Genomic DNA, 15,403 nt, shown 5'->3' with positions numbered 1-15,403 from the left:
CATTGGCTAAAGCACTCCCCTTTCATGCTGATTGGGCAGCTCCAGGATATTGGAGATAGTGATCCTTCTGGGACCCTGCTGCAGAAATAGTAGTGAGTGTTTGACCCCACCCTGACCCTGGACCACTACACCACTGTGGTTGGGGATTGAGAGAGAACCAAGGGACAAGCCATAGGTAAGAACTAAGAAAGAAGCAGGAATCAGAACCATGAGACAGGCCATCTTGGGGCCTGAAACTGGAAAAAAGGATGGCACTATTTTCCGATTCTCTTTTTAATTACCCACGTGGGCTCCACAAACCTTATTTTCCTCCCACTGGTACTTACCCAGGTCGGACATTGTGGCTGCTTAAAACCAGCTGATTCTCCATCCTAAGGAAACAAACAGCATCTCAAAGGTAGGCTTGGGACTCACAGGGTTCCCAACACCGGACCAGAATCTCCCCACTTTTCCAGCTCCTCTCCTCAATACCGCCCCCCAGGATACAGCTAAGAACCGGATTAAAGTACATGCCAGCATCCTACACATCTGGATAGGCTTGCCTATACAAAAATGCTGTTAGCAAGTAAAGAGTACATGCCTTAGGCTTAGGGGACAGCAAAAGGTGCCTGCCTGGTGTCAAGAGGCAGCGAGTTCCAAAGTTTTGCAATCTTTACCAGATTTGCAATCTTTACCAGAACCAAGAAAAGTACAGATTGACAAATTTGCCAATTTTGGTTCCCTAAATTCCTTGTTTTCCCAGCATTTGAGTGTGAATTTCTCATATTGAACCCATTTTTGTACATAGTTTTGTCTGATCAACATCCCCCCCCCCCCAATAAAATAAACCAATCATTTTTGGTAGGGTTGCGTTCATGAACATGCATTTAGATGCACATTTTAGTATATGCATTTCTGGACATATTTTTTTGGCTGGAGAACTACATGGCGACATTTAGGGAAATGTGGATTTTGAAGGATGACTGTACTTCAGTTCACATTAGGCAAGCTCACTTTTAAATGAGAACACAATCATTTCCCATAGGAAACCTGGAGAGGCCATGTTCGTTCTCTGGCTGAGGGACCCTCCATAAGTCCCGTCACTTTGCATTCGCTGGATCACTGGAACCTCATTTAACCCCCAAAGGTGGACATGGAGTCCCGGAGCAGTAAAACCAGACCACCAAAGCTGGTCTTCCAAAAACAGGATCTGGGCCGTATCCTGATTCCTGCAGGCCTGCGACTTACCTTGCGCGAGAAGGTCTGTTGCTTCCCATAGAGCTAAGGAAAGAGGAAAAACAGCAAAGAATTCACGAGTGATAAGTTTATTTCTGGCAGCTCTCAGCGGCCTACCACAAGCTCCAGCTTCCCATCTTTGACATCCATGGAGAAATTTTGCAACAGTTTTAAACTGTTGAGGGGCATTTTGTGCCTTTTGAACATATGGGAACAATTGTATGTGCAATGGTTTAAAAATAAAATAAAATCTGCAGACAGTGTATATTTTTAGAACCCATCTGATTTCTGTAACAGTAAGTTGTTTTAAACCATTTTAAATGTTTTCATGTTCTAACCTGCCCTGGGACCTTAGGGTTAAAGGCAATGAATGAATAAGTGATATAAATCACAAGTGAGGAAGACCACGACTGACTGTTGAAGTCATGCTCAGTTTTCTGCTGTGCATACCGGTAATTTCAGGGTCATACTATGGCTGAGGGAACCCTCCTCCCCCAATAACAATACAGTACAAATTTTGTGCAACATCTGTCTCTATTTGAATAACTGGATCCCCCACCCCAAACCACTTTATCCCCACATGTGGAAATGGAATTCCAGAAGCCTGCCCTCCCTCCCTGCCTCCTGGCCAGATGTTTAATCATCATCATCATCATCATCATCATCATCATCATCATCATTTTATTATTTATACTCCACCGATCTAGCTGGGTTTCCCCAGCCATTCTGAGCAGCTATCAGAATATATAAAACACCAGCTGTACCCGGCCACGCGTTGCTGTGGCTCTGTGAGTTAAATTGAAAAAAAAGGAAAGGGAAATTTTACCGGGTGATGGGGGTTAGGTTAGGCGAGGCCGGCCTGCGTTTCGGGACGTCGGGGTGTGAGTTGAGGAGCGGTGAGGCCCAGCCTCCTTCCTGGCCTGCCTGGCGGCCTTCCTCTCTGCCCGGCGGTGGGGGTGAGGAGAGGCAAGGGGTGTCCTGACTCTGGCGGCGTCGGCGTCGGTGGTGGTGGTAGATGCGGGGCCCAGCCTGACTTTCGTGTTGTGGGCGGCAGAGGCGGCGGGTAATGCGGGGTCCGGCCTGTTGCGGGTGATGGGAGGTGAGGAGCGACAAGGCTTTTCCTCCCTCCCAGGATATCTGCGTGTCCTCCCTCTCACCCCGGTGGCTATGGTTCTGGAATGGCGAGGTAGGAGGAGGAGGAGGAGGGGCGGGAGTCTGGAAACATTGTTTTATCCCTCCCCCCCCCCATAGAATGTCCTATAGGATATTTTCCTCTGGCGTCCAACAGACGGTGCTATTGCAAAACAAACGGATATGGTGTCTGTTCCTCTGACGACCACTGGAGGGAGCTATTTTTTAGACAAAATCATGTTGTTACCTTTGACAGGTGTGACACCTGTGTAATCTAAGTTTATGCAAACACCCGCATATTGGAATGGAATGTTGTGTCCAAATTTCAACACGTTAGGTCAAGCGGTTTCGGAGAAAAGTGGTCGTCCGTGAACATGGACCTTTTACATTTATATATATATATATATATATATAAGATAATAAAGCATCAAACATTAAAAAAAAACACCTCCCAGTACAGGGCTGCCTTCAGATGTCTTCTAAAAGTTATGTTGTTCTTAACTTTTAGAATACATCTTAACTTAGGTGGTTTGTGGTTTTTGGAGAGAACATCTAGTTTTCTCCAAAAAGAGAGGTTTCAGGCTCCATCCTCTAGGTTTGCTACTTACTGTCTTGCAGAAGGCATGATGGTTACCACAGTGGGCTCCAATTCATTGCTAAAGAAAGGGGAAAGGATCAAAGAGTTTAGGAGGAAGAAGTTTGGCGCCTCTCCGTTGTGTCAAAGATCATTGCTTCTTTAGAAAACTCCCATGTCCCTTATTTGACTGGTGCTCTGTTTTCTGCTGTTCACTGAGCCTCTCTGGTGCTTAATTTCCCTTCTGGGGACACCTCTCATTCAGTGTTTTGGCAAGAGATGCTACCGTTGTCATTCAACTCCCCTCTCCAGAGTCTATTCATCATATGTCTTGGCGGGTTGATGAGATACATCTTCAGGACATAGGAACATCAAAGGAGTCTGCTGGATGAGGCCTATGGCCCATCTAGTCCAGCATCCTGTTCTGACACCCAGATGCCTGTGGGAAACCCGTGAGCAGGATCCGAGCACAAGAGCAACTCTCTCCTCCTGTGGTTTCCGGGAACTGAAGGAAGAGGAGAGCCATGGTGGCTGGTAGCCATTGATAACCTTCATGAATTTGTCTAAACCTCTTTGAAAGCCTGTGGTTTCTCATGTGCAGACATCCCATGAGAATGCAAGCGCATGAGCAATTGGGCTTTCTCCTAGTTTCTCATCCCCCCCAAAAAAATATTTCTATATCGGTTTGTGATTCATTTTTATTTTTAAATCCTCATGAGAATTAATCAGCATTATTGCGACTTTCTCCTAATACCGACATATTTCATAGAGAAATTCACAGAACCACAGATTTGTAGAGTTGGAAGGGACCACAGGAGTCAACTAGTCCAACCCCTTGAAATGCAGGAATCTTTCACCCAACGTGGGACTCAAACCCATGACCCTAAGATTAAGAGATGCATGCTCTACTGACTGAGCTATGGAATTTTGCCTGATATACACATTGTGGAAAAGCAATGCCTCTCGTGTAGGCACCAGCTCTTTAGGATGACCCAGTTCCCACAAGGGGCATTCGTATCCTGGTCAAAAACCTGGCTTTTCAAGAAGGCTTTTAGGATCAACTGATCTATTGGATCTCCTACTAATACTCAGATAAAAGTGGGATTGGGGGTTGCTTTTTTAAAAAATTGTGCTCCGTCTGTATTCAATATCTGACACCCTCCTCTCCCTCTGATTCTCCTTCCATTTCAGTTTTTTTAGTCATTTTTCATACAGCTTTTAAATTTTTGGTTAGGCCCCTCAAGATTTGTGCAAGATCAAACTGGAATGCAAGAAGAAGAAGAAGAAGAAGAAGAAGAAGAAGAAGAAGAAGAAGAAGAAGAAGAAGAAGAAGAAGAAGAAGAAGAAGAAGAAGAAGAAGAAGAAGAAGAAGAAGAAGAAAGCATCACCTTCTAGAAGTGTGTGTGTGGGGGGGGGGGGTTCTTCCAGTAGCACCTTAGAGACCAACTAAGTTTGTCATTGGTATGAGCTCTCGTGACAAACTTAGTTGGTCTCTAAGGTGCTACTGGAAGAATATTTTGTTTCAACTACGTCAGACCAACACGGCTACCTACCTGCTTCTAGAAGTGAACACAGTCAGGAAACTTATCAGCACTATTCCCAAAAGAACCGCTCCCACAATGGTGCCCAAAGCGAGCCCTGCGATAGCGCCAGGAGTTAGGCTTCTATTTTTTTTCTTCAGTTCTGGAATCTTTTCTTCTGTAGAGACAAGGAAAGGCAACTGTGAGAATGAGGAAAAGGAAGGATCACAACGCCTTGCTCCAAATGGTCAAAGCTACTTTGCTTAAGTTTGCTTTTCATGGAATCATCATAGAATTGGCAGAGACCCCCAAGGGTCATCCAGTCCAACCCCCTGCATTGCAAGAATCTCAATTAAAGCATCCGTGACAGGTGAACACCCAACCTTTGCTTAAAAACTTCCGAGAGCCCACAACCTCCAGTGGGAAACCATTCCACTATCAAACAGCTCTTACTGTCAGAAAGTTCTTCCTGATGTTGAGTCGGAATCTCCTTTCTTGTAACTTGAAGCCCTTGGTTCGAGTTCTACCCACCAGAGCAGGAGAAAACAAGCTCCCTCCATCCTCCATGTTAAAGCCCTTGAGATATTTGAAGATGACTAATTCATAAATGTGAGCTGAGTCAGATTTCTTCCCCCGGTTCCCAGTCCTTACCTGTGACCAGTAAGAACGCCTCGCCCACTTCGTTAGCAATCCTTCTAGTCTTGAATATTTCGTAGAGGCCAATGTCATCGAATGTTACGTTCCGGATGTGCAGGGAGCAATCGAAGTTCGCCGTCTGACGCCCATCATAGGCTGCTTTAGGGTAGAATGCAGCTTTTGGGGGTGGGTGATAGAGGAAGATGGGGAAGGATTCGTCCTTTTCCCCTTTTGTCCACAGGCAGGAGGTGGCATCCATCATAAGTCCTTTGGGGATGAAGGTGACATCCTGCCCCACCAGGGGAAATTCTGGATCCAGGCTGACCTCAATGGTAATGTTCTGAACAGCTTGCGTCAACAGGAAGCATGAACTCAATATATGACCTAGAGGTGAAGGGGCAAGGAAAAGACAGTCAGGACACGGCTACACTTGTCAATTGTATTGTTATAACTGCGTTATAAACATGTGGCACCAGATGGCGCTGCAGAGCAGCAATCCATCGCCAAAGGGATTTTCCATTAAGCGCTTTTCTAGCGTTCCCCCCCCCTATAGCGTTTTTTTTAATCTGCCAAGGAGTGTGGTGGAGCCTCCTTCTTTGGAGGTCTTTAAGCGGAGGCTTGGCAGCCATCTGTCAGGAATGCTTTGATGGTGTTTCCTGCTTGGCAGGGGGTTGGACTGGATGGCCCTTGTGGTCTCTTCCAACTCTATGATTCTAATCTGTATAGATCCAGCCTCAGTCAGTTCTAGGAAGTGACATAAGAAAAAACTGTTATATTGGATCATACCATTCTATTCATGGGGGGGGGGTCTGCATGGATTTCTCCAAGGGGATGTGTGTGTAAAGGAAAATGGGAGTAAGCTAGTTTCTTACCCAAAGAGAGAATAATATTGCTTGTACACTTTGCCTACACATTGCAGGTTCTGCAGAAGCAAGAAACTTCCTCTTTTTTCTTTCTTTCCCACAGAATGAAAGTTGCGGATCTGGAGATAATGGCTGGCATCCCATGTAGCGCTAAGCAACTTTCCTCTCGGTGCAAGGATTCAAGCTTGAGCAATGGGATTTCTCCCCCTCTCCTTTCCCAGGCAACTCCTAAATCTGTTACTGGGGGGGGGGGGCTCCCTGCATGCTCTGCTGCAGATATGGGGGTGCAGATTTTCTGCCATACAGTTATAGTTTCTGCCACATCTTGGCGGCAGGGCATGTGTGTCGTCCAGCCCAGTGGGTGGTCCTGTCTGTCAGCTTCCTCCTCCTCCTTAGTTTCTAGACCTCTGTAGGGAGGAGGGTGGGGATGCCACTAGGCTGGCACCCTTCCCTTGCAGAAGCCCCGGGAACCAACTGCCCTGCGAGGGAGAGCAGCAGGACCATCTCCTCTGGCATTGGAGGTGGCATGAACTGCCCCCTCACCTAGTATGGTAGTGGGAGTGGCAGGAAGCTGGGGAATTTGAGCCACGCCTCGGAAGACCGAGGTCCTACTCTGTACAGCCATCAACACCAGTTGCAATGCAGCCAGGGGTCAAGACTCTTCCTTACATACTGTTGAGGCCTGTTCCAAAGTCTGAGCAGCTCCAGGGGTGAGATCTGGAACAAAATATCGGGGGCGGGGCGGGCAGGTGCCGTATTTTTTCCGTGTATAAGACGAGGGTTTTTAATTTTAAAATATTGTTTAAAATTTGGGGCTGGGTAGTTCATAGGGGTGACAGGTAACTGTTTGCACCCGCGAGTAGGAGATATACAGTGGCGATTGGCGTTTGGGATTGGCTGTTGTGGTGGCAATTGGGCAGGCGATTGTTGTTTTTTGAGAGGTGTGCGATTGGCAGCTGCGGTCAGGCGGGTGAGTGATTGCCGGCAATCCACCCACCAAAAAGCTCCACAATCCTGGGCATCCCCCCCCCAAAATAAAAGAAATATCTGGGCAATCTCCCCCCATTTTCTTAATTTGGAGTCCCAAAAAATAGGGGTTGTGTTATATGTGGCAGCGTGTTATACACAGAAAAATACAGTAAGTCCTACCCCCCCCAATAGTTGATCACATGACACAGCACACACAAACCATTTGAATGGCAATATCCACCAGCTTTCGGGGGGAAAGCCCCCTCAAATATTTTATGGGGGGGCAAAGCCCCCATGGCCCCTATGACTAGGCCACAATGGCAGGTCCATCTGCTCTATGAGGGGTTGTATCATTGAGAACATACCTCCCTTGGAGGGTCTGATGAGACTGTAGCCCCTTCTTTGTTGGTTTTGAGAAGGATGATCCCCCACTCCCCTACTTCCAGCACCAATATGGTCAGCACTGGCTATGGTACAGTCACTTCCGAGAAAGCAGTTGGTTGGGAGCTAACCAAGCATTCAACTAAGGATCAGTACCGGAGATTGTTCTTTTCCTCCACCCTCCGAATGCCCTTTCCTTTCATGCCATGTATTTTTGATTGCAACATTTAAGGGCAGGGACTTCGGAGGCTGCTCTGGGAGCATTTTTCCACCAAAGTGCAGGGTGTAATAAGGAGGAGGGAAAGGTAAACATCAGGGGAAGAACAAGAATCAGTGGGGTTGGACTTGACAAACTTCAGGTCTCATTCCAACTATGAGTTCTGTGAGGAAGGCCTGACAAAGTTGCATCCCTGGGGAAAGGGGTTAGAAGGGGGAACATTATATCCACTTTACATATTTCAAAGAACAGTTGTATTGTTGCACCATGATGTCAGGATTTTGGATTGGGTGGGGCATGGCTTGTACTGAGACAGCCAAAGAAGTTACATCACCTCGAAAGTGCAATGTTAGATCCACGGAGTCCCAACTAAACTCTCACCTGCAAGAAGCACCATTGCCCAGGATCTCCCATGGCCACAGGGGGTGCCAGCTTGTGGGCACTGTCCACATGATGTTCCTGCCCCTCTTGGAGATGGGAGGGGCTTGGACATCCTGGGTGGCCTTTGTGCCCAGGGGTTGGCTAGGCTCCTCCCGTGCTCCTTGCCGCCAGCGGCTGGGGCCCCCAGCTGAGCCCACCCACTCCCCACCCACCCCAGGCTGTCCTCCTAGGCCCAGGGTGCTTCATCCATAGCTCCCCTCTTCTCCCCCCACCCCACTGTGAAGCTCCCTGGTAACAGGAAGAGGTCACAAAGCAGAGGACTGAGCCACAGGGAGCAGTGTGTGCATGGGGGTAGAGTGGTCCTGTTTGGGGAGGTTCTTCTGAAAGGCAGGCTATACATTTGTACACCAAGGCAGAACTTTTGCCATTTTGGACGTGGGGGCAGTTGGTTTTGATCAGCAAGGAGATTCTGAGTCAACTTCCTGAATTATCAGCTCTCTCTCTGTGTGTGTGTGTGTGTGTGTGTGAGAGAGAGAGAGAGAGAGAGAGAGAGAGAGAGAGAGAGAATTTTCACATTTCTTTTAACAGTTTACAAAACACAAGAAAACTAATAACCTTTTTTTTACTCATTCACAAAAAAATATTTACACACCTCTATTGATAAAACTCCCCAAATTGTTTAAATTTTACATAGAACTATGCAATATTAAAAGGGACGTGGGTGGCGCTGTGGGTTAAACCACAGAGCCTAGGGCTTGCCAATCAGAAGCTTGGCGGTTCAAATCCCCGCAATGGGGTGAGCTCCCATTGCTCGGTCCCAGCTCCTGCCAACCTAGCAGTTTGAAAGCACGTCAAAGTGCAAGTAGATAAATAGGTACCGCTTCAGCGGGAAGGTAAATGGCGTTTCCGTGTGCTGCTCTGGTTCACCAGAAGCGGCTTTGTCATGATGGCCACATGACCTGGAAGCTGTATGCCGGCTCCCTCGGCCAATAACGCGAGATGAGCATCGCAACCCCAGAGTCGGTCACGACCGGACCTAATGGTCAGGGGGTCCCTTTACCTTTATGCAATACTAAACAGTTAACATCTATTGTTATTGCTTGGAAAGGGGTCACATGTTGAAAGGAAAGTCTTTCTTCACACACGCCACAGCCTCGGTTGAAATACCCATCACAGCTGAACCAGAGAAGCCAAGTGACGGACAGAGCATCGCTTTAACACCAGGAAGTACAAATCTGAAAAAAAATGAGTGTCTGCAGCTGGAGAAAAACAAAATCGTTACCTATTTCCTACATCCACTTTCTGCACACAGAGAATTGGATCTGCCTTCACTGGGAGGGAAGCTGGGGGCCTCAAAATGCTCTCTTCCCATCATATATTTAAGGCCAAGCGACTCTGGAACTTATAAACTGAGAACAGAAAGACCTCTGGGGACATGAAACGGGGGTGCCCACATAAAGGTCCACAATTAGGAAAGATTTTCCCCTTTCCTATCTTTTAGAGACTCCCCATATGCCTTTAGCGGGTTCACAGTACATGGTCTCGGACCATGTTTCTGAGCACCAGCTTCCTAAAAAAATTACCTTGTTGATTTTTGTAATGAGAGTGAGCAGCTGATGTCACAAAGCACAGGAACCTCGGCTTTCCTCAAATTGTTTGCTGTGCTTCTTCATTGTAGGAACCATCAGCTTTTAATTGGTGCATATATCGAAGCCAGGCGATGTTCAACTTGCCTTTGCAGTCCATACCTCTGATTCAATAAACATTTATTGTGATTCGGGATCGAAATGTCTGTCGTTGATCCTACAGACCACAAGGAATGTCTTGGTGACTTGCATCCAAAACTTTGGGGGTAATATCAGAAATGATATTTAAAAATTGGATTAAAATGCTGGGGGCGGGGCAATGCAAATTGGCATTTTGATGCCAGTGACATTGGACAGAAGTTGTCAAAGATTTGCATGCATGAGCAGCACCCAGGCAATGGGAACTTGAGGTTTGCAAGGGGCAGCAGGTCCAAGGCAGGTTTAAAGGAGAGAGAGCTGTCAATTTCAGAACATTGGACAGCTCTGGGAAAGGGAGAGAGCTGTATGAAGAGTCCTCCTAAGAGAGCTCAGGCATTTGCAATTTCTCCCCAGCATCTGTACGATATCTCATTCCATTTTAAATAATCTTTCTTTTTGGTGTGATTCTTTGGCCAATAGCCATATCTTCACTGGAACAAATTAATAGGCCGTCCATAGGCCTTTTCCACCTGCCTTGCCCCACCCTGCAGTCTCTGCTTCTCAATTTGTATTGTATTATTTTATGCACTGTGACTTGCCGTTGTTTTTTATTGATTATGGTTTAGTTTAGAAATTATTTATTGTGATTTTTAAGAGTGGGATTCTGTTTAATTTTTATATGCTGATATTTAATATTCTACACTATTCTAATGGATTGTTGAATATTACTTTATTTGATATAAGTGGCTTATTTTAAAGTTATGTTTTATTATCACATTTTTGTATTGGATTAGATTGCTATAAGGTGTACATTCCTTGTTTCTTCAACTTGAAAACCTCCTTGGGTATAGTAAAATAGAAAAGTGGTATAAATGTGAAATGAAAATGAAATATTATTTATTTGGAGCGCCTGGAGCCCGCTCTTCAGCCAAAAATACTCCCAGGGGAGGCTCATCCAGACCGAGGTCCCACTTGCAGCATTGAGAAACCCTGTGATCTGGCCTTAGCTGAGATATATTGACTGACTCAACAAGACGCAAGCAATAAATGTTCTGGCTAAGTACACCCAGAACACTCTGGTCAAAGTACATCAGGTTTAAAAGTGTGGAGGAAGCAATGACAGGCAAGAATAAGCCTTCCCCTGGTTGAGGGGAATGGGGCTCTCTGCTGGCCAACAGGCAAGGGCTTTCCCCATCTGTCTTGCCCCACCTTCCAGCCCTCAGAACCCTAGGAGATTTCAGAAGGAGTTGCTACGAAGGCCATTATGTGATTGGTCTGTTGTTCTGTTCTGTATTGTATTGCACTTATTAGTATTTTAATTCATGCGGAGTGTTTTAATTGAGTTGATACAGCAATCGAGAAATTTCGTTGTTCCCGCAAGGGGATAATGACAATAAAGATCTATTCTATTCTATTCTATTCTATTCTATTCTATTCTGTTCTCTGATGAACCGAGGGGAAGACTATGAGTCATGGGGCTGGGAGGAGAGCGTGTGTGAATTCAGAAGTGCTTAGTTTGTTTCTGGTTGTTAGTTTGGGGTTGCCATATTCTGAAGAGCAAAAAAGAGGACACATTTGCCGACTTCTACTTTAAACGACACGAGTGGCCAAAATTGTGGAGCCTTTTGGGAAAAGTGTATTTTTGAGGTTTGATGGCTCATAACACCACTTTTTTTTTTTAGTAATACCATAAACGTACGTATATATCAGTGGAAAGATAATTTAATGAAGAATGTAATGCAACAAAGTTTGTTCAATTATCTGTGTTCCATCAAAAGTTATAGCCGAATAACCAGGAAAAGGAAGCACAACTTGCTTAGGTTGATATGCAGTAGCTTTCCTTCATTTGAATGTAGCCAATGAGAGCCAGTCAGGTGTTATGAGCCATTAAACCGCGGAAATACACTTTTTTCCAAAAGGTTTCCACAATTTTGGCCACTAGTGTATGGATCACTGTGATGACTCTACCCATGAAAAAAAGGGCATATGGCAAGCCTTGTAGATTGTGAGTGCTGTAATGTTTTGTGGATTTTATAATACGGCTTTTCTTGTGGTTGTGCTGTTTCATCTGTTTTTAAGTTGTTTTGTTAACTGTGTTTTTTATAGAAGGGGGGTTGCCTCACTGATGATTTGCAATTGTTTTGCTGGTGATTTGTTCATTCTTTTGTATGATTTGTGTTGTAATTGTGATGTTCCTGCCATGTAATTATTTATAGTACGTAAGCCGCTTTGCGACTCACGTGAGGGGGAAGCGGCAGAGAAATATAATACAGTCGTATCTTGGTTCTCGAACGGAATCTGTTTGACTTCCGAGAATGTTCGAAAACCAAGGCACGGATTCCGATTGGCTGCAGGAGCTTCCTACACCCAATCGGAAGCCTCGTTGGATGTTAGGCTTCCAAAAAAAAAAAAATCGCAAACCGGAGCACTCACTTCCAGCTTTGCAGCGTTCGGGAGCCAAAATGTTCAAGTCACAAGGCGTCCGAGAACCAAGGTACGATTGTAAGTGAGAAAAAAATGAAGTAGATCTTTTAAATGCCTAAGAATATACAAAGAGCTCGGGTGCACTAGGCAAAGGCCCATCTCATGCAGCGTCCTGTTCCCATAGGGGCCAACCAGATGCTGAATTCCAAAGGCAGAATCTGGACACAAAATCACTCTCTCCACATGTGATTCCCGGCAGCTGGCATTCAGAGGCATACCGTACTGCTCCCAGAGGAGGTAGAACATAGTCATAATGCCTAGTCCTCATTGATAGTCTTATCCTCTGTGAATTTCTGTAATGCAGAGTTCCCTGGGAAGAGGCATTGAATAGTAAACCACTCTGAGAACTGTATATGCGTGGGGAGAAATAGAGTCTCCAGCAGCTCCAGGCACCCTTAGCAAACTACACTTCCCTGGGCAATTTAGAGCAGTGGCTCATAAACATTTCCCCCTCTAAGCCACACTTTCAGAATGGAAATTTGCTCACGCAACTCAGACTTATTTTTATTGGTAAGAAATGCATTGGAATCTGAAAAGAAAAAACTCCCAGCAGGGGGCCTTCTCGGTAGTGGCACCCGCCCTGTGGAACGCCCTCCCATCGGATGTCAAGGAAATAAGCAACTATCTGACTTTTAGAAGACATCTGAAGGCAGGCGTGTTTAGGGAAGTTTTTAATGTTTGATGTTCTATCATGATTTTTAATATTCTGTTGGGAGCCACCGATAGTGGCTGGGGAAACCCAGCCAGTTGGGCGGGGTATAAATAATATTTTTAAAAAATTATAATTATAATTATAATTATAATTATTATTATTTCCACTACTACACAAATACCTTATAATATGGTCAAGGGGCATCCAGAAAGAATAAAGCAATACAGCTACATAAGAACAGGAATCATTCTCAAAATGATAATTATAAATTGGTTTCTTACATATGTACCTTGAATATGTATACTGCACAAGCTCAGTGAGATGTGGGAGCTTGGCTTCGACAGGTAATCTCGTTTATATTAGGTCTAACTTGAGGCAAGCAAACTCTCATCTCCTCATCAACACACACACAAAAAAGCCCTTCTCTTTTCTGACCTTTCATATTTGACAGGCTTGAACATCCCTGTTCACAGCAATATGTTGTGGAGAACTGCAGAAAAGTAGCCGTGCTCTTGAAGAGAGGCATGGATGCAAAAAACAAAACAAAAATGAATGGTTTTGATACTGTACTACTCTATACTATAATGCACTGAAATGTTCAAAGGTTTCTTTGATTGTCCTTGAATCTTCCTGCCACACTTGCCATCCAGTTCCGGGGAAGCTGGGCGGGGGGGAGACACCCTGACTGGCTCCAGGAGAGGGCAAGGCAGGGCAGAGACTCAACCCTGCCCACATCGGAGGCTCCTGCAGACACATAAGTAGAGGCAGCCTCCAGGAAGCAGAGTGAAGGGACCCAGGAGTCCGGCTGAGTACCGGAACACCCAGCTTGGCAATGGGGAGCCAGGAGGGGCGACTGAGTCACCACTGGGGGATTGTCCTTGGGTGGAAAAGGAGCTGGGAGGCAGCATTTCTAGCAGGTGAGAGGGATCTGGACCCTCGGGGGGGGGGAGGGGAGAGGGGGACCCAAAGTCGGTTGCGGAACAGATTACCCTCGATAGTCTTTGGTGGTGTGTAAGTGGGTCTCTGCCCTGCACTTGTCTACTTTCGGAGTTCATTCCCCAAATGAATTCATCCTGCTGCTGCTGTAGCTACTGCTGTTCTTACTACAAATGATTCCTGCCCCCGCCCCCAAGGGCCAGATTTAGGTTTGATGAGGCCCTCAGCTACTGAAGGTAATGGGGCCCTTTATAGGTCCAGCTGTCCTATGTCAACAACAAATTGTCACTGTTTTTTGTGCTGAATATATACTACCGTAAATGATAATTTATGGACCTAATAGGTATCTAAAGCCATTTGCACATAACAAAATATGTATTTTATTAAAGTAATTGTTGAACTGAAATACAATTAAGAAGAAGTATATTAATAGTGAAATACAATTAGGAAGAAGTATATGGGGGGGAAGAGGGGCGCTAAATTATAGCTTGTTTAGCTTATGCGTAAATCCGACACTGCCCCCCCCTCGCCCCAGCCAGTTCTGCTCCTATTTCTGATGCTCTCTGGGACAGAGGACCCACTTTTGATAAGATTTGCACAACATCAGAAAACGGCAGCAGTAAACCACATGGTAAAAATGTATGTGCCCTATATATTGTGCAGCAACTTGTGTACGCAAAGAGTTTACGACTCCTTTCCTTTCTTTGCCAGTGGGTGTGTCGGGAACTTAGCCTTTTATAAGTATAGATGGAGGAGCAGCATCGTTGCCAGGAAAGGTTGCAGAGTTTGGGCCTCTTTAGCTCAAGGAAAAGGCAAGTTGGAGGCAACACGATAGAAGTTTATAGAATTCAGCGTAGTGGACAGAGAAAAGTTTTCCTCCGTCTCTCATGACACCAGAAATCATGGGCGTCTAAAGGAGCTAAGTGCTGGAAGATTCAGCATAGATAAAGTCCACACATAGTTAAACTATGGAACTCACTGCCACAAGAGGGAGAAGAGGATTGGGCAGGAGGGGAGAGTCAGGTCCTGCTTGCCAGTTTTGCCAAAGACATCTAGTTGGCCACTGTGAGGACAGGATGCTAGACTAGATGAGCCATTGGCCTGATCCTGCAAGGGGCTCTTCCTATATTTCCTTTTGATCCCTCACTAGCTATATCTATTTATTTTGATTATCCAAAATTTGCACACACACACACACACACACACACACACACACACACACACAAACCAGTTGCACAAGCAAGTTCTCAATTGCCTGTTGACTTTTGCACATTTCTTGGGTGGGGGTTGTTTTAAAAGGAAGGCACACCCACAGCGTTCTGTGCGCATGCCCTGCTTGTACTTTACTGGCATAACAGATTTGACAAATTAAAAGGTGGGAACAAACAACCCAGGGAACGCTTCCTGGTATGAACAGGTAAAGCTGAAGTTGCAAATATATTTGGCCTATATAATAGTGTTGACACAGTGGGTGGGAGGCGGGCAGGTTGTACTCTGGGCAAGAGCGATTATTTCCCCCTTTTTACAGCATCACTAGGAGGAAGGGGTGGGTGCAGCTTAGCACAGTACCATCAAATAATGGTCAAAGCAATTCTTATAGAACCATAGAACTGTAGAGTTGGAAGGGACCCCAAGGGTCCTCTAGTCCAAGCCCCTGCAATGCAGGAATCTCAAAGCTGTGCCTGTGAATATCTCCTTTATCCTGAGTAATCTGTTTTGT

The 15,403-nt window shown here is 45.6% G+C and overlaps 1 protein-coding gene across 1 annotated transcript; it reads right to left on the bottom strand.

Annotated features, from left to right (window-relative positions):
- Positions 1–322: 322 nt before the first annotated feature.
- LOC148685466 (pregnancy-specific beta-1-glycoprotein 3-like) lies at positions 323–7,999 on the bottom strand. Its single transcript, XM_088671304.1, has 6 exons — positions 7,888–7,999; positions 5,092–5,460; positions 4,474–4,618; positions 2,955–3,002; positions 1,228–1,260; positions 323–371 (listed from the first exon to the last, which is right to left on the bottom strand). The coding sequence occupies exons 1-6, from the start codon at positions 7,997–7,999 to the stop codon at positions 323–325; spliced, it is 756 nt and encodes a 251-aa protein (XP_088527430.1).
- Between the last annotated feature and the right edge of the window lie 7,404 nt (positions 8,000–15,403).

This window comes from Zootoca vivipara, chromosome 6 (genome assembly GCF_965207765.1).
Source record: "Zootoca vivipara chromosome 6, rZooViv2.hap1.1, whole genome shotgun sequence".
In the NCBI taxonomy this organism is placed as follows: domain Eukaryota; kingdom Metazoa; phylum Chordata; class Lepidosauria; order Squamata; family Lacertidae; genus Zootoca; species Zootoca vivipara.
The sequence above is the reverse complement of the archived record's forward strand: the minus strand, read 5'-3'. Positions and strand labels throughout refer to the sequence as shown.